This window comes from Camelus dromedarius, chromosome 9 (assembly GCF_036321535.1).
Source record: "Camelus dromedarius isolate mCamDro1 chromosome 9, mCamDro1.pat, whole genome shotgun sequence".
NCBI lineage: Eukaryota > Metazoa > Chordata > Mammalia > Artiodactyla > Camelidae > Camelus > Camelus dromedarius.
The window spans coordinates 80,330,810-80,357,525 of record NC_087444.1 but is presented as its reverse complement, the minus strand read 5'-3'; the positions used below and the strand labels follow the sequence as shown (position 1 = coordinate 80,357,525).

The 26,716-nt window shown below is 47.7% G+C and overlaps 1 protein-coding gene and 1 long non-coding RNA gene across 3 annotated transcripts; one reads left to right on the top strand and one right to left on the bottom strand.

The window, feature by feature from the left end:
* Nucleotides 1–466: 466 nt before the first annotated feature.
* Nucleotides 467–26,006, bottom strand: ZNF584 (zinc finger protein 584). Of its 2 annotated transcripts, none has more exons than XM_031457485.2 (3): nt 25,815–26,006; nt 6,805–6,931; nt 467–3,002 (listed from the first exon to the last, which is right to left on the bottom strand). In XM_031457485.2, exons 2-3 carry the CDS (start codon nt 6,836–6,838, stop codon nt 1,996–1,998), a joined length of 1,041 nt encoding a protein of 346 aa, XP_031313345.1. In that variant the 5' UTR covers nt 6,839–6,931; nt 25,815–26,006; the 3' UTR covers nt 467–1,995. The 2 variants fall into 2 exon arrangements, with proteins under 2 accessions (XP_031313345.1, XP_010987524.1); XM_010989222.3 differs by lacking the exon at nt 25,815–26,006 and adding an exon at nt 7,785–8,201.
* LOC135322148 (uncharacterized) lies at nt 20,409–22,156 on the top strand. Its single transcript, XR_010382514.1, has 2 exons — nt 20,409–20,718; nt 21,399–22,156. It is a non-coding gene; the product is annotated as an uncharacterized LOC135322148 (long non-coding RNA).
* Nucleotides 26,007–26,716: the final 710 nt, after the last annotated feature.

The window sequence follows — 26,716 nt, the reverse complement described above, 5'->3', positions numbered from 1 at the left end:
CACAGTTATAGCTGGAGATGTCCACACCCATCCCAGGTAATCAGTAAGGATACAGCAGACAGACAGCACTGCCAACCTACTTGACCTAATTGGCATTTATAGAACATTCTGTACAGTAAGGGCAGAATACACGTTCTTTTCACATGTATGTAGAACATTTACCAAAATGGACCATATCCTGGGCCATAAAGCAAAGCTTGATAAATGTAACAATTAAAATAATACAGTGTGGACCCTGACTATAACAATTAAATAGGAAATCAATAACAGAATGATGTGTGGAAAATCCTCATTTGGAAACTAAGTATCCCACTTACACATGCAGTACTGGCTGAGCACCGAGGCCCAAAGCCCCTTAAGTCTGGGCGTAGCAGTTCTCTCCACATACATACATCCCAGCTAACATTTTCTTCTTGACAATAAACACCTTCTAGACGGATGAACAGAGAGCTACAACACATACAAGTTTTGCTGAATGGATATTTTATTTACCTTTTGAAAAAATATTTTCCAGATTTTTAAAATCAAAAGGCCCCACAAACCAGAAGATCTGGATCCATATGTTGATTCAACCACTTCTTTCCCTGGAGCCCTGGGACAGTGGCAGCAAAAACAACAAAGCCTATGGTGTGCAAAGACACCAGCAGCACTGGTGGGGTCACAAAAGCCACACCCTTGACTACAGGATCTTTCTCAGTCCAGGGTGATGGATGGTCATGAGGCAAACATGCCCAGAAAGGTTATGAGAATCCAGAAAATCTGTAGATTATTTGCTGACAGTGATGTTGGCCACAGGTAACAGGTCTGCAATTCCTGAGAAATTCAGCATTCCTTATCCCATGAAACCATGGTTCCTGGAACACTTGTGGATGCCTCTTTAGAACCAGCTCAAACTCTTCTTTACCAGATGCCCCACTCCACATCTCTTCACTCAGTGCCTCTGTGCCCACTTACTCTTTCCGAAACGCCCCTGTATGTCTTACAGCCAGTCTAGAACTTACCTCCACATTCTCGATTTCAGAGAGCATGGCTTCTGAGCTGATTCTGGAAACACTTTTTTTCTGACCAATGCTGGAGTTGGCAGAACATTCCCTGGGAACAAGGGACCCAGGTGCCACTGTCCCTAGTCACACGGGGACCTCATACCAACTACCCCATTCTTCATGGTGAGCTCTGGATCCACAAATAAAGGCCAGAAAATTCACCCACAAAGCCCTTCAGCCCTTCCCTGGAGGTCTCAGGCACCAATGCAAATTAGGCCAATCTTGACTGGAGCTGACTTCTGCCATCCTGCTGTCCCCACTGAGGCTGCCAACAGTCAGGGAACCCCACAGAAACTATTCCCTCTATTCATGAGGCCAGTTTTGTTCTCAGTCCTTCCACACCCAGGGATCAGAACCCCAAGATGAGGGTGGCTTAAACAAAAGGGTCTTTATTACCAGATATTCTGGAGCGGTGTGAGACAGTCAGTTTCAAGGCTGAATAATTGCATGACAGTTACCATAGGTAGTGTCAACAGTATCCATAAAAATGGTTACCCTTCCCTGGAAGCCCCTAGCAGACAGACACTGCTCAGCTACTCTTGACCAGAACTAGCACATGTCCATACCTAAACCAGTCAGGGAGTGAACAAGACCCATTATGGGCTCCACCATTCATGATTCTCTCCTGTATCAAATGGGCAGCATAGAACTCAGCCTCCCCGAGCACACTAGGGCGACTGATGCACACCAAGGGGACCTGCCAGGTGATAGAGGTGCGATGGCTTCTGTCACAGAAACTGGCAGTGATTCCACAGTGCCAAAAGCCTGGGCAGGTCAGAGTGCAACACAGCTCCTGAAAGCTTCCCACTGCCTGCTACCCCCAGGCTGTGTGTTGGGGTGTGCTAGGTCCAGCTTTCAAATGCTGCTCTCCTCAGCTCCTTTGTGGAGTGAGACTTCTCACACTGAACAAGAGGCTAGCCATGGCCAAAGGCTCTCCCACATCCCCATCCCCCTATGCCCTTTCTCCAGTATGGACTTTCTTGTGCTGAAGGAGGGTAGAACTGTGTTTAAAAGCCTTCCCACATTCTGAACATTCATAGGACCTCTCTTCAGTGTGGAACTGCTGGTGCCGATTGCGGTAGGACCTGGTAGTGAAGGTTTTCCCACACAGGCTGCACTCATAGGGACGTTCTCCAGTGTGGACTTTCCAGTGCTGATACAGGCCAGAGCGGGTCACATAAGTTTTCCCACATTGCTTGCACTCATAAGGCCTCTCTCCAGTGTGAACTCTCTGGTGAAGGATGAAGCTATGGTTGTATTTGAAGAACTTCCCACATTCCCTGCACTCATAGGGCCTCTCTCCAATGTGAACTTTCCGGTGCCGAATGAGGGTAGACAGAACACTGAAGGATTTCCCACACTGGCTGCACTCATAAGGCCTTTCTCCAGTGTGAATTCTCTGGTGCAGAACAAGCGCATCTTTGCGGTTGAAGGTTTTCCCACACTCATCACACTTGAAAGGTTTTATGCCCGTGTGAACCTTCTGGTGTTTCCTCAGTTTAGAAGGGTAATTGAAGGCCTTCCCACACTCATTACACACATGGGATGTTTCTCCAGTGTGAATTTTTCGGTGATGAACCAGGGTTGAGTTCTCCTTGGGGGCATTTCCACCTGCTGGGCACCTGGAGGGTCTCTCTTTGGAGTGAGTTATGAGGTGGTCAAGGAGCGCAAAGGCCTTCAGGAAGGCTTGCCCGCAGTCTCTGCACTTGAAAGGCTTCTGTGTGGTGTGGACTCCCTGCTGTTGCTGGTGAGTGGAGCCGGGTGGGAAGGCCTCCCTGCACTCAGTGCTCCTGCCTGGCTTCCCCTCCCTGTGGGTGGCCTGATACTGGAGGAGGCCTAAGATGGCAGGGACTTCCTTCCCAGATGCCCCACACAGAAAGAGCTTCTCTGATAGGTGGACTTTGCAGTTCTCCATCTGCTTGGGAGGGGCTTCCTCATCCTGCAGTCTACACGGACAACCTGAGACAGAAGAGTCAGTCACTGAGATCTGAATTAGAGGGAGGAGGCACCTGCATCACCAATGCCTGTTGGACACACCCAGAAAGGAGTCCACCAAATTGCCAGGAGGCTGCGGGAAAGGTCTGGAGGAAGAAGGGCTGTCCCAGTGGAACAGGGCTCTGCCAGACCCTGAATAGGGAAGACCCACCAGGGACGAGGACACAAAGACAGGAGGAGTGCTGGGAGTAGAGTCAGGGTCCCCACGTCACTCCTCTGCAAAGGGTTTCAGCAGGGCCTTAGCTGCTGATGACAGCAAGTATTGTGAAGAGGATGTGTCCAATCCAATGAAAAGATGATTGCAGCTGGTGTTCAAGTATTACTGAAGGATATGTGTGCATCTCAAGTCAATGCAGAGTAGGTCACAGTGGATGGCTCTGCACTGGCACAAAGAGGAAATGACAAGACAGAGGTCAGAGATATGAGTCATCCAGGGCCAGAGAGTCATGGTCGAAACAGCAAGACTACACAGTGTGTCCAGAGGGGATAAGAAAGGTGGGAATATGGTAAGGTCACTGGCCCCAGCAACAAAATGCCAGTGCACACAGATATCCGTCACTGCAATCAAGGCGTCCCTTGGCCTCACTCATCAAGACCAGGACTCATCCTGGCCTCTGCTCTGCTGACCACAGTCATGTCCAGCATGTTGGGCACCCAGGGCTTTTTCTTACCCTCCAATTGAGAAACTACAGGGGACCTCAAAGGTGCAAAGCCTAGGAGGGAGAAAGACAGTAAGAGGCCAGCTCAAGGCTGATCCATGCCATCAAGCACCACAGGAAGTTCGTGTCACACGGCACCAGGAAGGAAACCAAGTGTTAGAACATGAACCACCTCTGTACTTTCAAAAATTTGTTAAGAGGGTAGATCTCATGTTTTTTTTAACTACAATTTTTTATTAGAAGAAAGAACCTCCTATGAAGCAAAACTGACATAATTAAAGTAAGAAATAGACAATAATAGTTGGAGACTTTGATTTCCAACTTTCAGTAATGGATGGAAGCACTAGGCAGAAAAGGAACAAGAGCATAACACTTGACTAACACTAAATATCAACTAGACCTAGCAGACAGCTACGGACATTCCACCTAACGACAGCAGAATACACATTTTCCTCCATTCTCACATGCACATGGAACATTCTCCAGAACAGACCATTTGCTAGGACATAAAACAAGTCTCAAAAGACTCTGGAGAACTGATATACAAAGAATGTTCTCTGACCACAAAGGAATTAAAATAGAAATCAACAACAGAAAGACAGTTGGGGAACTCACAGATTTATGGAATTTAAATAAACTACTCCTAAATAACCACAAGGAAAATTACAAAACATTTTGAGATGAAAGAGAAAGCACAACAAACCAAAAGTTATGGGAAAAAGCAGTGCTTAGAGGGAAATTTACAGAAACACCTCTGACACCAAATGTAGAAGGGAACGGTTGTTTCCACACCACTTCTCCAACTCTGACACCAACTGGGTGTTCAAGGATTCAGTTCAATTTTGACATCAACTACCTAAAATTAGCATCAAATCCCACAGATTATGGTCTCAGTCCCACAGAACTGCCTGAACTTCAGACATCAGCTGCAAGTCCCAGTCCTCCTGTACTTTTGATGAACTGGCTATAAATCAGGGATCCCCACAATTATTGATTCCTCCTCAGGTTCAATAATGTGCTAAAATGACTCACAGAACTCGCTATTACCAGTTTATTTTAAAGGATACAGCTCAGGTACAGCCCAACAGAAGGGATGCAAAGGGCAAGGTATGACAGGGGTTGGGATTGAGGATATAGGGGGTAAGAAGTGTCCATGCCCTTGACAGCACCATTCTCCTGGCACCTCAATGTGTCCAGTAATCCAGAAGCTCTCTGAACCAGTCATTTAGGAGTTTTTATGGATATTCTAACACATAGGTCTGACTGATTAAATCACCAGCTGTTGATGATTGGCTCAATCTCCAGTCCCTTTCCCTCTCCCAGAGTTCAGGGTAGGGAGGTGGAGAGGAGGAGTTGAGGATAGCTGAAAATCCAACCTTCCAATTATGCCTTGGTCTTTCTGGTGACCACTCCCCATCCTGAAGCTATCTAGAGGTGCCCAGCTACCATCAACCCATTAGCATACAATTAGCATCTTATCACTCTAGAGATTCCAAGTGTTTTAGGATCTGCATGCCAAGGACCTGGGAACAAAGCCAAAATATATATTTCTTATTATGTCACAACACACATATTAAAAAAGATCTCAAACCAGTATCCTACTTTACACTCCAAGGAACAAAAAAAAGAAAGAAAGAAAAGCAAAGCAACTCAAAGCTAGAAGAAGGAAGGAAATAAAAAAGAGCTGAGATAAACTGACTCAAGAAGAAATAAAACATCTGAATAGACTTTTAAAAAATTTCCCCACAGGGGAAAAAAAAGATAGATCCAGATGTCTTCACCAATGCATATTAATAAGTGAATAAGAATTAACACCAATATTTCACAAAGTCTTCCAGAAAATAGAAAAGAAGGGAACATTTCCCAACTTATCCATTGAAGCCAAAATTACTGTCATAATCCAAACAAAGACATTACAAGAAAAGAAAACTACATCATTGACAACTCTTATGAATATAGATGCAAAATTCCTCAATAAAATACCAGCAAACCGAATCCAAAAATATACAAAGATTATAAGCCTAGGATAAAAAAATTTACCCTAGCAATGCAAAGTTAAACATGAAAATCAACTACTGTAATATACCATGTCAACAGAATAGGGAAAATCACATGATCATTTCAATAGCCATGGAAAAGCATTAGACAAAAATTAACTTTTCATAATAAATGCACTCAACAAACAAGGAAGGGAAGGGAACTTCCTCACCCGAAAAGGGCATATGCAAAAGACCTACAGTTAACATCATATTAATTAAGCTGGTTTCTTGCTAACATCATGCACCTGTAAGTAATGGGTAGCATGTCTTGGTATAAATGCAATGACAAGCTTTTAATTTCAAAAATTAATAAATTGATTAAAGTTTAAAACTTTTTAAAAAAACATCATATTAATTAGTGAAAAACTGAATGCTTTTCCCATAAGATTTGTAACCAGACTAGGATGTCTACTCTCACAACCTCTATTCGATAAAGTACTAGAGGTTTTAGCCAAGTCACTTCAGCAAAGAAGAGGTGAAAACAGCTCCACTCACAAACGGTATGACGTTAAACATACATTTCTATACACTAGCAATGGACAACCTAAAATGAAATTAAGAAAATAATTCCACTTAAAGTAGCATCAAAATGAGTAAAATACTTTTAAATAAATTTAGCCTTGGAAACTGAAAATGCTGTTAAAAAATAGAGTTAAGTTAAATAATCAGAAAAACATCTCACATTCATGGATATTAAAATAGCAATGCTGCCCAGGTTGATCTATTAATGTGAATTCACGGCTCACACCTGGCTCAGGGAGGACTCTATAAAATTTCTTTTGGCGGAAGAATGCAAAACCCAGAACACAGAGGGGTCACAGCTTCAGCAGAGTCCCACTGCCAGAGAGAGGCAGAGCTGGTGGGATTTGCTGGGCAAACTGTAAAAATCTGAACCCCAAGCCCTATTCCAGGAAGCCGTGGGCAACAAGTGTTGAGGCTACTAACAGGGCTGCTCAAAGACAGGGAGGGGAAGAGCTGCGCAGCCTCTGTGGGCTTTAGGGCAGACAGAACTTCACATGGAGAAAGGGCAGAGGTGGTCAGTTTGCTGGGGGAGAGTGTGAAACTTACCCAATGAGCCAACGAGTGCGAAGTTCTCCTGCATCACATCACGGTATAGGCTCCTCTGGGTCAAATTAAGAAGGCCCCACTCCTCCCGGGAGAAATACACAGCCACATCCTCAAAGGTCACCGGACCCTGAAATGATGGATTCAACTGAACCTTAGGGTCAATGATGAGTAAAAAGCCAACCAAATCAAGGACAGAGAAACACACCCAGCCCCTTGACCTGTGTCTCAGGGTCCAGGCACATCTCTGACTGACATCTTTCTCTTTAAGCCACCCCCCTACCCTCCGCCAACATACCCTCATCCCGCCCTCCTCCTAAGGCCCCTATCCCAGAGGATTCCCAGGGCCCCTAGTACCATTAATGCCTCTCTCCTCATGTTACTATTAAATTCTGCATCCAGCCCACAACAGGCTGCTGACTAGGCAGATGCCATCTATGTACCTCGTCAGGCACACAGGTCCCACCCCATTTCCTGCCAATCTGTTCCCTCTCCGTCCCAGATATCACCCTTCAGAAGCAACCAAACCTATGCTCACCATTCTCTCCCAGGTCTCAGTACCTGGTCCCAGGGCCCTCCAGTTTGCCTTCTGCACGCCAGACACATAACTCTACTGCATTATGGTACACCTCCACATGCCCAGCACAACCTCACCAGTCCACCCCATTGGCAACTTCCACATGCCACTCTGCTCATGGTGTCTCCAAAGTGCTACCATGGAGAGCAAGCACAATCTCATCCCTGTCCTCCCCACACCTCCAACGGCCCCCTGCCAAGGGCATCTTCCACCTCCCCACCCTTAAACCCTTAGCCGCCGGGAACCACACACAGAGCTCCGGGACCTACGGCCCTCCTCCCTCTCTGCCTTTGCATAGACTGTCCCTTCACCTGTCTTGCCTTCCTCACCCGTCCCGGCTTCTCAGAGTTGGGACCTGCCAGCTGGGGATGCGGGTGGCAGAGCCTGGTTGACACCTCCCACTCACCTGCGCCTCCTCTGCCATCAGAACTTGTGGGCAGAGTTTCCGCGGATGCAGCTGAGATCCCTACTCGCCACCCCGCCCTGCGCGCAGAAGTCCGCTACTGCCGAAGGTTCTCAGAGGGCGACAGCGAGTCTCAGGAAGGAGGAGTGATGCCCCGGGGTCACGGCGCGAGCTAACGCGCGGCGAGGGTCCCTGCGCGTCCCCGCGCCAGGGTGGTCTCGGCGGTGCCAGCGCAGCCCTGAAAACTCTCGCACGGACCACCAGCCGCGGCAAAACGCGCACAGCCTGCAACGCCGGAAGTCCCGCCCCATCCGCGCTGTCGGGTGGTGCCTCTGCCCGCAGACCTCCATTAACTGGGCTTCCGCGTCACCTGTGACCGCGTTCGCGGCACGTACGAACTACGTTCCCCATAAGCGACGGACTGCAGTGCGTCCGTACCGCCAAAGACAGCCCAGCAGAGGAGCGTTTCCAGGAGAGCTGCGCCGGCGGGGCAGGAACTTCCGGCGCCGGACCTCGCTGTTGCTTTGGAGCAGCGCGGGGCGGAGAGTCAGGGCCGCTGCGCGGGAGATGGCGTCCCGGAGGCTTCCTGGGGGCTCCCCGGGCCCTCGCAAACGAGAGCAAGACACGAGCGTCTGGCAGGTCCCCCCACACCCTGTACGCGCGGTGACCGCGGCGATTGTCCGCCCTCCGCCAAAGCCCATCCGTGCCCGCGGCCGTCAGAAAGTCGCCCTTGGGTTTGTGTTTACTTAACGGAGCAGGAGACGGAGACTCAGAAAGGCACCCCTGACCCGAGTCTAGTGAGCAGCTGGAGCACCAACAACTGGGGGAGCTCGGCAGGTGTGGGGAAGGTCAGCGTTTGTTTTTTCAGATGGGTTGCGTTTTCCGTGCCCCACGGTGAAAGCGACGTACCTACCGGTCATTGGACTCACACAGGTCTGGCCTGAACTTACGCTGGGGACGGTAGGCTTATACCTACCCCATTACAGTCCATGCCCTTCTCAGATTTGGGGTCTAGTAGAGGAGGGTGAGCATGTGGTTGATGGTGTCAGAGACGCTCTGTCCACTATTTAGAAAGCATATTTTTTTCCCTGACACCAGTATTACCCTAGGTTTTTTATTTTTTGTTTTAATACTTAAGAGCAGTTCAAGGTTTATGGAAAATTGAGCAGATGGTAGTCTCCATATTCCCTATCTCTCCCTGCACAGTTGCCCCTACTGTTAACGTGTGGTATGTTTGTCACAACCCACATTTATACATTAACATCCATAGTTTACACTAGAGTTCACCTTTTGTACTGTAATTTTATGGGTTTTGACAAATGCATAATGTCACGTGTCAACCATTACAGTATTATACAGGATAGTTTTGCTGCATGAAAAACCCCCTGTTCTCCATCTGTTCATCCCTCCCTCTGTCCTCAAGTCCCTGGCAACCACTATTGTATTGTCTCTACAGTTTTACCATAGCCAGAATGTCAGAGTTGGAATTATACAGAATGTACATTTCTCAGACTGACTTTTTCACTTAGGAATACGCATTTAAGATTTCTCCCTTTTTGTGGCTTGATAGCTTAGTTCTTTTTATTGCTAAATAATTGCATTGTATGAATGTCCAGATTCTTTATCCCTTTACCTATTGAATGGCATCTGATTTTGAGTCTAGTTATAAGCAATTATGAATAAAACTGCTATAAACATTCATGTGCCGGTTTCTATATGGACATGTTTTCAACACATTTCCGTAAATACCTAGGAGTGTGATTGCTGGGTCATACGATAGAACTGTATTTAACTTTGTAAGAAACTACCCAATTGTCTTCCAAAGTGGCTGTACCATTTTGCATTCTCAACAGCAGTGAATCAGAGTTCTGTTTCCTCCTGTTCTCAGTATTTTGGACTTCAGCCATTCTGATAGATATGTAGTGATATTGTTGTTTAAACTTGTAATTCCCTGATGGCATATGACATTGAGAGTATTTTCATCTGATCTGCCAGCTGTGTATCTTCTTTCGTGAGGTGTCTCTTCAGATCTTTTGCCCTTTTGAAATTGATTTCTTATTGTTGAGTTTTAAGAGGGGTTTTTTTTTTGGTGTATTTTGGATAAAAGTCCCTTATCAGATGTGTTTTGCAAATATTTTCTCCTAGTCCAGGGCTTGTCTTTTCATTCTCTTTCATGGTACCTTTCACAGAGCAGAACTTCTAATTTTAGAGATGTCCAACCGGTTTTTTTTCTTCTTGGATCATGCTCTTTGTGTTGTATCTAAAAGTCATCTAAATGCCGAACTCAAAGTCACCTAGATTTTTTTCCCTGTTATCTTTTAGAAGGTGTAGTTTTGTGCTTCACACTCAACTCTATGATCTGTTTTGAGCTCTGGGTCCAACATGTAGCCCTGACACTCTGGCCACAAGATCTGGCCCACAGAGGTCTTCATTCTTTGCAAGGAGATCTTAGGCAGCAAGACAAATAAGACCAAACCTGAATTTAGACCTGCTCGCTACCATCCTGCTGTCCCCCCTCTGAAGCAGTGTCAAGACTTCCCATCAAAGGTCTTCACTCTCCTTCAGACCAGCAGTGCCCAATTTTGTTCTCAGTCCATCCTACACAATGAACAGAAACCCCAGGGTTAAATATGGTTTAAGCCATTTATCATGACACAATCCAGGGTGGTGTGAGGCAGGCAGTTCCTGGGCTGGAAGAATTGGAAGCTAGACAGCTGTCACATGGGCATCACGTGTGGGGTGAACAACATCCATCAAGAAGAGAGACCTAATTACCTACCCTCCCCCCAAAAAAACTTAAAAAAAAAAAAAAAAGAAGAAGAGAGACCTTCTCTCTAAGCCCTGAGCAGACCCCAGCTCAGGTCCTCTTGGCCAAGGGTGGGTCACATCCATGCTTAAACCATCAGTGAGGAGGCCATGAAGTCCCCTAAAGGGCTCAGGCCACTCAGGATTCCCTCTAGGAAAGGACTGCACCAAGGTCTTCCTTCCCTGAGCATGCTGGGTGACTGATCCTCACTGTGGCAGCTGGTAGAGGTTACATGGTTTCTACCACAGGCCCTGGCCCAGGGCCAATCAGTAGCTCTGGAAAATTTTCCACATACCCAGCACTTACAGGGAATCTCCCCAGTAGGACTGTTAGAACATACAAGCATAGTAGGCAGAATTCTAAGATGGCTCTCAAGACTCTTCCAACCTAATCCATGAGATTGAATATGATGGACTTTACTCCCATGATTAGGTTGCTACGTGGCACAGATGACATTCAGAAATGTAGATTATCTAAGTGGGCCTGATCTAATCACACAGGCCCTTTAAAAGCAGTTTTCTCCAATTGTCAGCAGAAGAGGAAGTCAGAGACTCCAAGTATGGAAGAGATCTGATCAACTATTACTGGCTAGAAGATGAAAGGGCCCACATATCAGGGAAAGTAGGTGACACGTAGGAGCTGAGCGTCTTCCTCAGCTAACAACCAGCAAGGAAACAGAGATCACAGTCCTACGACAACAAGGAAGTGAATTTTGCCAACAAAAAGTGATCATGAAAGTAGATTTCCCTCCAGAACCTCCAGAAAGGACTCAGTCTAGGCAGTACCTTTATCTCAGCAGGAGCCGAGGATAGCCATGTCATGCCAGAATTCTGACCTCAGAATTGAGCTAACAAATGAGTGTGTTAGTAATTGTGGTCATTTGTTCACAGCAACAGAAAATATGGTACTAGCACAAAGCTGAACTTCCACAGATGGCTCCCTTGCAAAGTCTGCACCCTCAACCTCTGCTGCGAGGTTACACAAGGTTGACAGCCATGGCCAAAGGCTCTCCCACTTTCATCGTACTCCTGAGGCCTTTCTCCAGTGTGAACTGTCTGATGCTGGGTAACAGTGGAGGTGCAATTAATGGTTTTCCTACCTTGGCTGCACTGAAGATTTTCTATGGTGTGAAACCTTGCATATAGAACAAGTTTGGTACTTTGGCGGAAAGATCTTCCACATCCACTGCATTCATAAGTCCTTTTTGGGGTTGTGAATTTTCTGGTGCTGAATGAGGTGCAACTATATCTGAAGGCTTTCAGACAATATCTGGTGTTAAGCTGGGAGATGTAGGTAGAAGCTCTCAGACATGGGCTGCACATACGAGGCCTTTCCGTATCCAGAGCTTTCCGGTACCAATTACATGTGGATATTTCAATGAAGTTTCCCATGCTGGTGGCAATCTTACGGCTTTTCTCTCATGTGAACCTTTTAGTGCCGGCTGAGATGAGATTCTGCTGCAGGCTTTCCCACATTCAGTGCATTCATAAGGCCTTGCTACTGTGTGAGCTCACTGGTGTCCAATGAGGTTAGAGCTTTGACTAAAGAATTTCCCATGTTCAGTGCATTTATAGGGCCTTTCCCCAGTGAACTTTCTGGTGCCAAATGAGCGTAGATACGAGGATGAAGGTTTTTCCACATTTGCTGCATTCATAAGGCCTTGCATTCCTGAATTCCCTGGTGCTGAACAAATGTGGATTTGTGGCTGTATGTCTTCCCACATTCACTGCACTTGTAATATTTTCTTTCTGTGTGAACTTCTTTTCTTAATTGAAGTATATACTCAGTTTACAATGCTGTGTCAATTCCTGGTGTACAGTGTGTAAACTGACATGTGCTCCATTTGGAGTGCAACTGAAGGCGCTCCCACCTCCTCACACATAAAGGATGTTTCTCCCGTGTGAATTTTTCTGAGTAGTGAGTTGATTTCTCCTTGAAGGCATGTCCACCCTACAGGATCTCAATCAATTCAGTGTGAGTTTCTAGGCAGCTGACGAGGGCAGAGCTCTTCAGGAAAGATTTCTGCACTTGAAGGGCTTCTGTCCCACATGACTCCTGGGTGCTACCTGAGGCAGGAGCTGTGAGGGACAGTCTCCACAGTGCTCCTCTGTAGCTCCCCCATACCAGGAGTGGCCCACTGCTGGACGAGGCCCAAGCTGGCCTGGAAAACTGCCACACTCCCCACACATAAAGGGCGTTCTGATGGGTGGGCCCTGCAGCTCTTTACCTGCTCAAGAGGTGAAGCACAGACAACCTGAACGCAGAGAAATGCCAGTTAACAGTGTTAGATTGCAGAAGGAGGCCCCGTCCTCATTAATGCATGTCAACACCCTCAGGAAGGAGTCCATGGGATTGCTGGAAGGTTCTGGGGGGAAGGGTCTGGATAGAAGGGCTGGCCCTGCAGACCCAGGCCCAGCTAGACAACAGAATGTGAGAGATCTCAACAAGGATGAGGATACAAAGATGGGGAACAGAAGAGGGAGGAAGAGTCAGGGTCTCTAAGTCACTCCTCTGCAAAGGGCTTCAGGAAGGCCTTGGCTGCCAACAGCAAGCACTGTGAAGAGGAATGTGTCTGGTCTCGTGAAAAAAGCTACTGCAACAGAGAGGCTGGTATTCTGTGTGACACCGAAGGGTAAGTGTGTGACTCATGTCATGTGTAGAGAAGGTCAGTGCTGGACCGATCTGCAAAGGCACTGTGCTGACCATATATGAAACTTTCCCTATTCAAAGCACTGTGTGGCTCCTCTCTATTTACCAGACCCAAATACATACAGAATTGGTGCTGGGAATGGTCCCAGAAGACAGCCTGTGAAGACTGAGGTTGGCTTGGCTGTGTCTTTAGGCCTGAGCACAAGGCAGAGCTGCCTGCCAACAGGAACTAGGATGCTGGTAACCCAGGGCACACCGTCTATCAATTACACAAGCTGTCACCTGTGGTTGATTGTGATGAAGTGCCAACTGAAGCACACGTATTGGGAGCCCAGGGCTCCTGCACTTAACTTCTATGGCAATGACAGCTGCAAGGACTATGGCATGGGACCGAGCGTCCTGAGCCCACCAGAGCACGTACGGAAAGAATACAAAACATTCATGTTCTTAAGCCCTCAGCTCAAGCTGAGAAGCAGAGTTTTCATGACAGCCCTAAAACAATTTAATTTCTTGTAGCTAGGGCTGATGTTGCTGAAAATCAAACACAAAATTTGACTGTGCACATAACTGATTTATATCAGTTGAAATCATAGTCTTGCCAAGTTTATCATGTGAAAATTAGGGCACTGGTTGTTCAAGAATACGACAAGGAGACTTGGAATGAGAACATCTGATTAGACCCAGGCAAAAATAACAATCTTGAATCCCCAAGTCAGTCTGACCCTCCCTTACCAGAAGTAGCTTGCTCTCCAGTATCTGAGGACATGAGCCCTCCTCTGCTTGAAAACCTCTGATCATCTCACTGGGGGCAGATGCCCATTCTCCACAAGACCCACCAAAAATCTCCCATTGCTGTAGACACAAAACCAGGTCAAATCTCAGCCACTCCATGGGGAGAGTTACATACTGCAGTTCAGGAGGAAATGGCTCACACACCAAGAAATTTCAAGGCTTTGCTAATATGTACATATATCAGGGAAAACCTGGGCAACACATGTGGGAGCAGATTTTAAAGTCAAGGAGAGCACATTTACAAATTGGGATGAACTTCCTGGTATTGGTGCACTTACCACAATTACAAGATTTGATATTTCAGCTTGAGCAGCTAGAGGTAGTTTAACACCTTAACTGAAACCTGGACTCAACTTTGGCCTGAAGTTAATGAGACTGAGACGTCCCAGCTGCCCTGGTACAACGTGGAAGAGAGAATCCGAAGGCTGAGGGAGATAGATGTATTGGCCTGGATTTATCATATGGGACCTGCACTCCTACGGTAGGCCGAAAATGATGCCTGTGTTCTAATCCCCTGAACCTGTGAATATGTTACTTAAATGGAAAAAATGACTTTGAAGATGAAATTAAAATTTCTCATTAGCTGACCCCAAATAGGGATACTATCCTGCATTACCCAGGTGGGCCCACAACCACATGGACCCTTAAAGGCAAAAGAAGCAGAAGAGTGAGTGAAAGAGATGCAAGGCTGAAAGAATAGGCAGGAGAGATTCAAAGCATGAGAGGGACCTGACCTGCCATTACTGGCTTAGACGATGGAGGAAAGGGACCACGAGCCAAGGAATGCAGTAGCCTGTAGAAGCGGGGAATGACCCTCAGCTGAGAGCCAGCAAGGAAAAAGAGACTACAGACAACTGAATTCTAAACCTAAATGAGCAAAGAAATGGATTCTGCCCTAGAGCCTCCAGAAAGGAATGGAGCTCTACCAACACCTCGATTTTACCCATTGAGACCCGTGCTGGACTCCTGACTTACAGAAGTATGAGATACTACACTTGTGTTGGATTAGGCTGCTAAATTTGTGGCAACCTGTTATAGCAGCAATAAAAAATTGCAACACCATTCCCCAACTCTGTTCCACAAGAAGCCCCAGAAAACATTCCCTTCACTAAAGTAATTAAGAAATATGTTAAAGAGAGGAGGACCTGCAGCCTTGAAAGTCTCTGTGGCTGCTGTCTTTTGTAAGCCAGCTGTAACTGTAGGAGATCTGACCATTAAGATGGGCTCTATGATTTCCATGGGATGATCCCATGAATAGCAGAGGCCAAGTGGCAGCACTTAACTAGCAAATATGCAAGGTGGGCACATCAGCCATGACAGGCGGCTGGGACATACAGTCAATCAGAAGGCCTTGGCCTGCAGAGGTCTTTGGCAGTGGTGAATTGATGACAGTGTTCTTCAGAAAGAAGGACATATGCAGCCCACCTGAGTAGCGCATGACCTATACATGAGGAAAAGATCTATATCTGGTGCCAACAATCTGACTCAATCTGCCACAGTGGAGAGTCAAAGCCTCTTATGCAGTTTCCAGACCTAAATCAATTTATAGCCCAGAATACCTTGAATGAAGAGGAGGCCAAGTCCCTTTGAGAAAGGACCCTGGACCACTGTCAAAAGTATGTATCGTAAGTCTTTCTCCAGGCCTTATCCAAAGGGACCTGCAGCCATTTAATGGAGTGACTGCTGAGTTGGGGAAAAGGAAATGCTCAGATCTTCCAAGGATTACTAGACACTGGCTCTGAACTGACACTACCTCCTGAGATTCAAAACACTACTATGTCCTTAGTCCAAGTGGAGGCCTACAGGGGTCTTCCAATATTCATTCACCAGCTGTGAAAATAACCACACATGAGCCTGTGGACCCACTGGACTTACTGGGAGTTGGACTGGGCTAATACTCCACTCATCTGTAGGGGTAAGGGTCATTATGCTAAGAAGGGCTGAATGGCCCTGAAGCTTCCAGCCCCTGCCGAGTTAACGAAAAGCAATACCACACCCCTAGAGGAAGTGCAGAGATTAATGCCACTATCAAAGATCTGAAAGAAGCATTCCCATTTAACTCACTAGTTTGGCCAGTGCAGAAGTCAGATGGATACTGGAGAATGACTGTGGACCACCGTAAATTTAATCTGCTGGTGACTTCAACTGGAGCTGCTGTTCCAGAGGTAGTATCTTTTTTTTTTAAATGGAGGTAATGGGGATTGAACCCAGGACCTCATATATGCTAAGCACCCACTCTACCACTGAGCTATACCCACCCTGTCCCCAGAGGTAGTATCTTTATTGCAACAGATTAACAGAACCTCTGGCACTTGGCATGCAGCTATTGGACTTTTCTTTCATTCAATTTACAAAGAACACCAGAAACCATTTGCTTTTACCTGCTTATACCAAACAAGCAGCACATGTTCACAGAGTTGCCTCAGGACTGCATCAGTTCTGCTCTCTGCCATGATGCAGTCCACAGAGATCTTGATCATCCTGACACTGTATAAACATCACACTGGTCCACTTTATTTGCTGGGAAACAAGCTGCTGGAAAACAAGCTGCTGGACAACAAGCAGCTAGAAAAGAAGCCACTCCTAAACTTCCATGAGCTTAAAATATTATATTCACACTTGCTTGCTTAAAATGCACATGCTTGCTTTGTTTTAATGTTTTGCGCAGTACATGATCTGTAGCACGTATTATGCTAAGGAAAATCTGTGGTGAGCAATCCTGACATTAATCGTAAGGGCATGGAGGGCAGATATTTCCTTAGGGTGAAACAATGGATGGTCTTGGAAAGCCAGATCATCCATTAACAGAACTTTGTTCTGGCATGAAAGCATGCTGTTGAACCTAGGGGAAGTATTTGCTATCTTGAGGTGTCCTGGAGGCGATGACAGGATAGACTCAGAAATTCTGCATACTCCCAGGAGGGTGATTGTTCCTGGAAGGGATGGGCCTGAAATTAATCAGTTAACCAGCAAGCAGAACTTAGTGCTTATCGCATGGAGTATCTAAAGCCCCACCTCTTTGATCACATTTTTTTCTGAGCTGTATACTCCTAATAAATATGATGCTGACTAGGCTTTCGGGGCTCTAGATCCACGAGATCTTGAGTCCCCTGGTCCCATCTTTGCTCTTTACTTTGTCTCTTTGTTTCTTAAGTCTTACGTTGCCCGTCCTCAGACATGATCCCGAGCTGCACAGGATGCAGCATTTATTGAAGACAATAGGCTAAGTGAATCCAATGAGCTCTCCATCATGAACTGGGGTTGTCTGACCCACAGAGCCAGCAATCTAACATTAAATGGCAATAGGATATAAGAGATAAAGCTTGGCCTAGGTCATGGTCTTATGCAGCGAAAGAGGGCAAATTTGTAGCACAAAGGGGCCATGACTCCAGCACGGTCACCAGGCTGGGAACTGGAGGAGACTGGTGGGATCAGTTAGGCACATTGTCAAAGATCTGGCCCCCAAACCCCACCCTACTAAGTCTTGAGGCAACAGCTACTGGGAATACTCACAGGGCTGATCAAAGAGATGCAGGGGAAGTTCACCCTGCCCAGTCCCAGCACCCACAACACCAACCACAGAGAACCTGGGAAGGAAGCAGCCCCTGTGGTCCAGCTTTGGAATGGAAAGAACTTCCCATGAGAAAACACAGAGAGAGAGTGGTCAGTACACTTAGGGAGGGGATAAAGGACTTACCCACTGAGCCAATAAGCTCAAAATTCCCCAACATCACATCATGGTTTAGGTGCCTCTGGGTTACATTAAGGAGCCTCCACCCATCCTGGGAAAAATACACAGCCACCTCCTCGGGCGTGTCACCAGAGCCTACAATAATGTGTTCAGTCCCTGGGATCGATGAGTGGGCACAAAAATCAACCAAAATATGAACAGATGGCCACATCCAGGCCTTTGACCTGAAAGGGTCCCACCATATCTGTGAATGCCATCCTATTTCCCGAGGCCCAAACCACCCCCCGCCCCACACACACACATCCCGATAAGACACTCATCCCCAAAACCCTTGGGGAAACCAAGGTCCCAAGGGCCATAGGTGCCTCTCTCCTCGTGTTACGACTGGACGCTGCATCTGACCCACAGCAACAACCAGCTGGTAACCAGATAGGTGCTATCTATGCTCTGGTCCAGGCACACGAGCCTCACCCTGTCTCCTGCCAGCCAAGTCCCTCTGTGTCCCCTAGATCTCACCTTTCAGATGCAACCAAACCTCTGCTCACCGTCCTCCCATAGGGCCAAGTATCTGCTCCCAGGGCCCTTTGGTTTGCCCTCCTGCCTGCGAGGCATATAAAACTGTTCCTACTTGGCACAATCTCACCAGTTCACCCCCTGGGCAACTCCCTGGCCTCCCCACATGCCACTCTGCATGTGGTGTCCAGTGTTTGGCAGAGCAGCCAACATCCTCTCCTGACCCAGTGCTTCCCACACCTCCAATGGCCCAGAGCCACAGGCACCCCTGGCCCTGCATTGAAGAGCTTCCCACCTGGCCCTATTTCTAGTCAACACTCAGCCACCCAGAGCCACAACTGGATCTGAGACCTGGCCTTCCTTCACCTCTGCCATTGCCCAGGTTGTCCCCTCACTTGCCATGACCTTCCTCTCTCCTCCTGAGGCACATTCAGAGCCCACCCCCTAGGCTTGAGTCCCCGCCTGTCTCCAACATGACCCCATCTGTCACCAAATCTGCGACCCTGTGTGAAAAGCCCTAGGCCCCAAAGAAGGCAGATATCAAAATCTGGCAAGCCCACAGATGGGCAGATTAGCCCAACCCTAGGTCCCACTGACCCCCTATCTTTGACACAGCCATGCCACAGGCTGCACCCCAGGTCCACTTGCCCCTCTGGAACCTTGGCCCCCTGTCACACCCCCTCTGCATTCTCCTCCTGACGTAGGATCAGCCTTCACAAAGGCCTTAGCAACACCTACCATCGTCTTCAAACTGCCTAAATCAGACATCTGGTCCTCTTCAGGACCCAGCCTTCCCTCCTTCCACACGTTGGGGTATTCATCATCCTTTATCCATCTCAGTTGATCCTAGTCCACTCTCCAGCCCCATCCTTTGGATGTTTTCAGCCTGGATCCTGCAGAGTTCCAGAGCTCCAGAGCTCCATGTCCAGGTGCCCACACAGTGCCTCCATTCGGGAGTACCTGGATATATCATGCTTAAAATCTCCAAACTCACACTCCAGACCCCCGGCACCTGCTCCAGCCACCGACTTCCACATCGCAGATGATGAAACTTACAACCAACAAGCCACTGAGTTCAAACACCCAGTTCAAAACATCCTTGAGAGCTCACTGTCTCTCTCTGCCTCACATCAGGACACTGGGCCAGTCCTACTGAAATAACAGACCCAGAGTCCAAGCACCTCTGCCACCTCCGCTACTACCACCCTGCTGCAACCACCTGTCACCAATGGCCTCCTCACAGGCCTTCTTCAGGCACAGTCTGTTCTCCCCTTGGCAGCCAGAGGGAGCCTGCTAACCCCTGAGTCAGATCACATCCCCTCTCTGCTCTAAACTTCCCATGGCTCCCAGCACCCTCTAAACAGAGGCCTGAATTCATTCCAGGCCTGACTCTTGCCCCCTGCTCACTTTTTCACCAAACGCAGGAGAGACCTATGGTTCCCGTTAACACTCCTAGCTCAGCCTCACTGCCAAGCATTTACACATGCGGGTTTCTGCGTCTTTTAACACTTGCCAGGTCATATCCCGTTGACTGCCAGAAATGGGAATCTTTCTGCGTAATCCTCGACTAGGATTAGGGATTCTGGGCCAGACGTGACTTCCTCAGAGCCCCAGAAACAAGGGCAGGGAGGTGACGGGGGAGGAGAAAGAGGCTCAGGATACCAACATCCCCTACATGGAGTCCGAGGAGTGAGGCAAGGAGGGTCAGGGTGCACCCTCCACAAACCTGCGCCCGACCCTGTGGGCGGAGCTAGATCCTGTGGGCGGAGCTAGACCCTGAAGGCGGCGATCCCTGCCGACGGACGGGGCTGACCGTGAAAGTAGGGGCCTTAGTCCCCAACCTCTCCTGTGTGAAATGCCCAAAAGGCTAGGGGGGCGTAGGGCGGGTGTGCAGCCCCGCCAGACACTGCGTGCGACGCAGCGTCCCCACAGTCCTGACTGCGAGTCTCAGGCACGGCTCAAGGCTCGGACTGGCGCCGTCCTCTTCCGCGGATGGATCCTTCACAGAACGCAGCGAGGCCGCGCGCGCGTTCCTGAAGCGGGATTTTCCTTACCCAGAAGACACTGCGCCAACAACCCGGCGCTGGCCAATTAGAGCCCAGGAGATAGGCGTTTCTAGGCAGGCGCTGGGCGGGACCTCCACCGCCGGCCCCCGACAGTTGTGGGGCTACTTCCGCTTCTCAGTGGTTGGCAGGAGGTCAGGGTCGTTGGACCGGGGACTGCGTCCAGGAGGCTCCCGCAGCCCGCAGGGACGGCAGGAGAGTCGGGACGGTCCCATAACACCTATGCGCGCCGTGACCGCGGCGAATGTCCCGCCTCCTCTAACTCCGGTGTCCCCGACCGTAGTGGAGCCACATCTAGCTGGGGTGTCCCCAGGGTCAGTGCAAAAGTTGGTCGTACCCGCGGCTGCCGGAGTCCCGCTCCAGCAGGTCCAGGAGTACCCAGGGATGGACGGCGTCGGCAAAAGAGTGAGAGAGCCAGTCAAGGTTTGATCACCATGCAGGCAACTCTGCAAGGCTTTCTTTATTTGTGGTATTTATACAATTTTATCAAACAGGTGATTTCACATTGTGGCCAAGTTGACTCTTACATCTTTATTGTTTACATTGTTAACCTGTTTCCATACCCAGGGTGTGGTCACGGGCCTTTTTCGACTTGGCTGAACGTCATCACCCTGATGATTTTTTAAATTACCCCTTAGCCTTATACTTAGTTAATCATTACCCCTTAACCCATTTTCAATTCTATCCCTAAGAACAGCTCCTAACCAAAGACTATTTCACAAAAACAAGCGCAAAAAGAGAAGGTCACGAGGGTCCCAACCCACTGGCACCTGGAACCCAACAGTGGGCTGATTATTGTTCCTATTACCTACAAGGAAAGCAGTCAACCTAGAGATATCTATCTTATGTTTCTTACAGAGCTAACGGCACACGTTGTCTTTAGGGCTTGAGGCATGACACACCATGGGGGCCCTGATCTTTTGATTTATTTCCAAGTACTTTCATTGAAATTCCATTGTTTGAATTGTCCTGCACAGTCATCATCATAGCCCCTATTATTTCCCCAGATTGAGAATCATCCTGTACAATTTTCAAAAAGCCCATGTACCCCAATCCAATTATAGGCACTATAAACAACAGAAGGAAATGTCGGTATTTTCCAGAGTGAGACTGCTTTGCAATCTGCATGGCCGTTTTGCCCTGACTTTGTCAAGGGGCATCGACATTGGTGAAATGGCTCCCGGCATGCAGCCGCCCCAGATTCCTACCCCTGACGTTGAGCAGCTGGGTACCGAGGGCCCGGGGACCTCGGCAGGAGGAGGTGTTGGAAAGATCAACAGTAGGATGTGGGCCTCAACAGTCCCTTTTGCAGAACCTCATGAGAATGGACGTCGAAGACTCGCCCTGTGCATGCGTGGCTTTTGGGAAGGCCTTCAAGGAGAAGCAACCTTACTTCACCAATGAGGAATTCACGATAGAATAAAACCCTCTGTGTGTAAGGAGTATGGAAAGGTCTTCAGTCCTATCTCCCACCTCTGAAGTCTGCATAGTCACATCAGAGAGAAATTTTACTCAGTCAACCACCCTGGAAAGCCTTCAGTGAAAAATACCCCACACACCTTTTCTTGTTGGCGCTCATGAAGTTCTCGCCTCATGAATGCAGCCAATATAGAAAACTATAATTTTGTATTCGTATAAATGGAATCTTACAGTTTGTCTAACTGGCTTCGTCCACTATCTTCATGCTTTTAATTTTTTTTCCTCATGGTGTTGCACATGTCAGTAAATTTTTTGCTTCTGATGGGCTTAAAGGATTCAATTTTATGGATGTACCACATTGTGTTGTCCACCCTAGTAATAGATATTGGAGTTGTTCCCACTGTTTATTTTGAATAAAGTTGCTAGAAAAATTTGCATACAAGCCTGTGAACATAGTTTTCTTTTCACATGAGTAAATATCTAGGAGTGGGAAGCAATCAGTATTTAAACATAGCTACAATTTCTTGAATCTATGTTTTTATTTTTCACTAGTGCCGCTGGTAATTATATAGAAATTCGCATTACTTAATGTTTTAAAATGTGAATTGTTTGATAAGTCCATAAATTAGTAAATTGGGCATGAAATAAGAAAAATAATGTCTTCCTCTGTGCACACAACAGCCCCATATCCCCAGGTTCAAACCCCAACCCAAGTATAATCTCAATGTGGGCAGCAGTCACCTGGGGCAGATGATTGGGCCTCTGTGAGCCCTTGTGTCCTCATCTGTCATATGGAGATGATAGCAAACACTGCACACGCTGAGTTCTGGCAGATGCTGCTCTACATCCTCCACCCACATAACCTCAAGCCTCTCAAACACCAAGGAAGCATATGCCATTATCAGTCCCATTTCTAAATTAAGAAAGATAAAGCACTAAAGGCTTACATTATTTGTCCAAAACACAGAACTTAGCTGGGGTGGGATGTGAACCTACAGAGTCTGGCTCTGGAATCTTTGTCCTAAGCTTCTTCACCATTTATAGGACTTACCTGTGGGGGTGTTATGAACTTTAAATCAAAAGCATGACAGGAAAACCATGGTATTTGGAATTTAGAAAACTGTCAATAAGTGTTAGTTATTACTTCCTTACCGCCGTGGTTATTAACACAGTATTATTATTACCGGGGGATGAGCGTTGGTCAAGTTTTGTACCGAACTAGAAGCCTCTCCCACATGTCCCACATATGCATGGTTCTTACCCAGGATTATTCCTTAATGCTCAACTAAGTGTAAAACCTTTTCTAAGAATGGACTACATGAAGGATAAATGCTGGAGAGAGTGTGGAGAAAAGGGAACACTCCTACACTGCTGTAGTTTGGTACAGCCATTATGGAATGTAGTTTGGTGCAGCCATTATGGAAAACAGTATGGAGATTCCTTAAAAAACTGAAAACAGACCTACCCTATGATCTAGCAATCCCACTCCTGGGCATATATCCAGAGGGAACTCTAATTTGAAAAGATACATGTGCCACAATGTTCATAGTAGCACTATTTACAATAGCCAAGACATGGAAACAACCTAAATGTCCATTGACAGATGACTGGATAAAGAAGATGTGAGATATATAGATATAGATACACACACACACACACACAAACACACACACACACACACACACACACACACACAGAGGAATACTACTCAGCCATAAAAAATAAAATAATGCCATTTGCTGCAATATGGATGGACCTGGAGAGTATCATACTAAGTGAAATAAGCCAGAAAGAGAATGAAAAATACCATATGATATCATTTATATGTGGAATTTTATTTTAAAAAAGGACAGAAATTAACATATTTACAAAACAGAAATAGACTCACAGACACAGAAAACGAAATTATGGTTAGTGAGGTTGTGGGGAGAAGGAGATGGGGAGGAATAAATTTGGAGCTTGGGATTTGTAGATACTAACTAATATATAATATATAAGACAGATAAACAACAAGGGCCTACTGTAGAGCATAGGGAACTATATTCAATACCTTGTAATGGCCTTTAATGAAAAAGAATATGAAAAGGAATTATATATATAAATGCATCACTATGCTGTACAGCAGAAATTAACACAACATTGTAAATCGACTATACTTCAATAAAAAAAAAAAGAGTGGACTACACGTGTCACAGGGGTGGTCGTCTGAGTGGGAGGACCTCCTTGAGGACTTGTGACACTCCTTCTATAGAAACACCCTGCTTGCAAGATGCTCCTGTGAAGAAAAAGCGGGGCTGGGCCTACTCGTAAATCTAAGTGTAACAAGTGTCGGATTACTGATCTGAGTTCTGTTGGGCTAATTCGTAAATCTAAGTTAATAAGTGTCAGTTTGCTGATTCCCTGCTCATTTTTTTTGCTAGCCAGCTGGATTTTCAGAGAGACATATCTGGCCTTGAAATGTTGGTTTGTTGCCTCCCTGCCTCTACTTTTGTGATAATGATGCTGCTAAAGCTGTTCCATGCCTATTGGCCAATACCCCAAGCTTGTAATTTACCCTATAAAATCTCATGCACACGTCTTGGAGGTGCTCAGAGCTTCGGAGCAGAAGCCCCTCTGAGCCCACCGGCGTAATAAATCTGAGTACTCCAACCCTCCGAGTGGTGCTTGTTTCTTGGCTGGCCCATCATTTCCATAACACTCCCTCATCCTGTACTCCACGTCAACAATGGAAATCCACGAAATGCTGGCAAAGTGCATATTGACTTGTATGGGAGTGGACAGCCCCATCACAAATGTGTGTCTGACATCCAGAATACATCTGTTGACGAGGCTCAAGTCAGGTTAAGGGGCTGCTGTGCAAGATCACAGGGTGGAGGAGTCCTCATAAGGGGCAAGGAGACAAGGATGAAGTCCAGAAGATGAAAGTGGCTCTCAAACACCCTCCTCTGTAAATGGGTTTCATCAGTGAACATTGTGTAGAATGTGTGTTCCAGCCCAGGAAAATCCAGTTCTAACTGAGGAGCTGGTGTTCAAGGACTATTTCAGGACATGTGAACCCTCAGGATACAGTACCTGAAGGCCAACTTTGGCACACAGTGCAGAAGAAGCTGTGAGACGAGTAGATAAAACGCAGAGGACAGAGAGGTGGGCAACAGGCAGGAGAGGAATTGGAGCAGAAATGGCAAAAGGGTGGAATGTCCAGAAAGCAGAAGGAAAGATAAGTGTATTCATTTTTAACTGCCCTAACAAAGGACCATGAAATGGTCAGAAAATGAAGTTCAGAAAGTGCCTAGACTGGCTTCCTAATTAGTACCTTCAAAGTGGGGAGGGTATAGCTCAATGGTAGAGTGTGTGCTTAGCATGCAGGAGGTCCTGGGTTCAATCCCCAATAACTCCATTAAAAATAAAAATAAATTAAAAAAAAAAAGTGAAACAAATGAATCCGCGTATCTCTAAGTGGAAAGAGCTAGGAGATCCGCTCTTTACCAGCATCCACCTGCCCACACTCCCGTCGATCTCGGCGCCTCTCCCCTAAACGCCCTCTGCTCCTCACTAAGGCTCCAATAAACCTGTCCCTGCATCAGAGCCTTTGTACCTGCCATTTTTCACAGCCTTGCAGGCTGTTCCCTGGCCTCGGTTAGCCCCATTCTTCCTGTCGTTGGGCATCTATGCTCCTAATCCCTGACCCCGCCATCGAGGTAGGGCCCCCAACAGTCTTTGTCACATCATTGTGCTTTGTCTTGCACAGAACACTTAGCTCTGACATAAAGAATACTACCAATGGTCTGTCCGGCTATTGACTGTCCAGCTCTGCCCTAGTATGTGAGTTCTAAGGAAGAGAGAGCAGTAAGAATATCTGTGACCTTCTTGTTCACTGCTGCAACCTTAGCACCCAGCCCAGAGTCGGGCACATGTCACGGGTGCCCCTTGAGATAAGGAATGAACCCGTGTGGCCCCAAGCCTCTGCAGAGACTCACAGGATAGAACAAGACGCAGCTTAGAGGGACATGCCCAGCTCTGCGCTGCCAAGTTGCGCCCTGGGGGGAGCGCTCCCGACGCGAGCCTATTTCCCCCTTGGGACGGAGGATTTCAACACTTACCAGGTCGGCCAGGGGTTGGGGTTAGGGTTAAGGAGAGCACTTCAGAGTCACTGCACCGCGGCTCTTCCTTTGTAGTCTGATCTACCCGTGTTCGCAGGGCTGCAAGGCCGAGGACTGTCGTCCAGGTGCGGAGCCGCCGCACATTAGAAGCGCCATCAAGGTGAGGAGGAACCGCTCACTTCCTCCTCTCGCTGCCCTACATCGGGTCTGACAAAAGCCCTCCCGCGGTCGTCACAGCAGCTCGGGCATCGGGTCCCTGATTGGTCACAGCCCTACACTCGCCCCGCCTCCCAATTCCTCTCACTAGACGGCGGCCCAAACTCGAGGTGCGCGCAGGCCTACAGCGTTGGGGGGGGCCGAAGGAGGGCAAAATTGCCATAGCAACGCTGGCCTCAGGCTCCCTATTGGCTATCAGTCCAGGCGCTCCTTCCCTGCTCCTCCCACCAGGCTCTGGGGAGGGGTAAGATGCGCGCGCAGCCCTACAGAGTTGTGGAGAGAAGGCGGGCGAAGTTGCTATGGTCCCGGAAGTCGCGCCCCCAGCCCGGTATGAGGCCTCCGATTGGGCCTCGTTGCAGACAACGTCCTAGCTTTCTCCCGGAACGCCGCTGAGGTTAAGCTAGCGGGAGATTCTGAGGCTGGAAGAGTCGGAGTATAGAGGAGAGAGATGCGGCTGCGGGGCAGGAAGGAAGGAAAACCGAGGCTGCCCCGCCAGGGCGTGGCGTTGAGGGGAGGAATCTACGCCGGCCCAGCCCTAAGCCTCAGTCTCCTCTTCTGTAACCTGGACTTCGGCTCCCGGCGTCCAACGAGGGCTCCTCGTGGCCCTTGTTCCCTGGCCTGAACACAATAGGATGTCCAGATGGCCTGGGGCGGGTGTTATGTGGGCAGAGGCCTCCCTGAACCCT

Coding starts and splice junctions, on each gene's coding strand:
- ZNF584 (XM_010989222.3), bottom strand. Junction 3,003..6,804: donor CGCACTCGTTGGCTCATTGG/GTAAGTTTCACA, acceptor CTTCTGTCTCAG/GTTGTCCGTGTAGACTGCAG.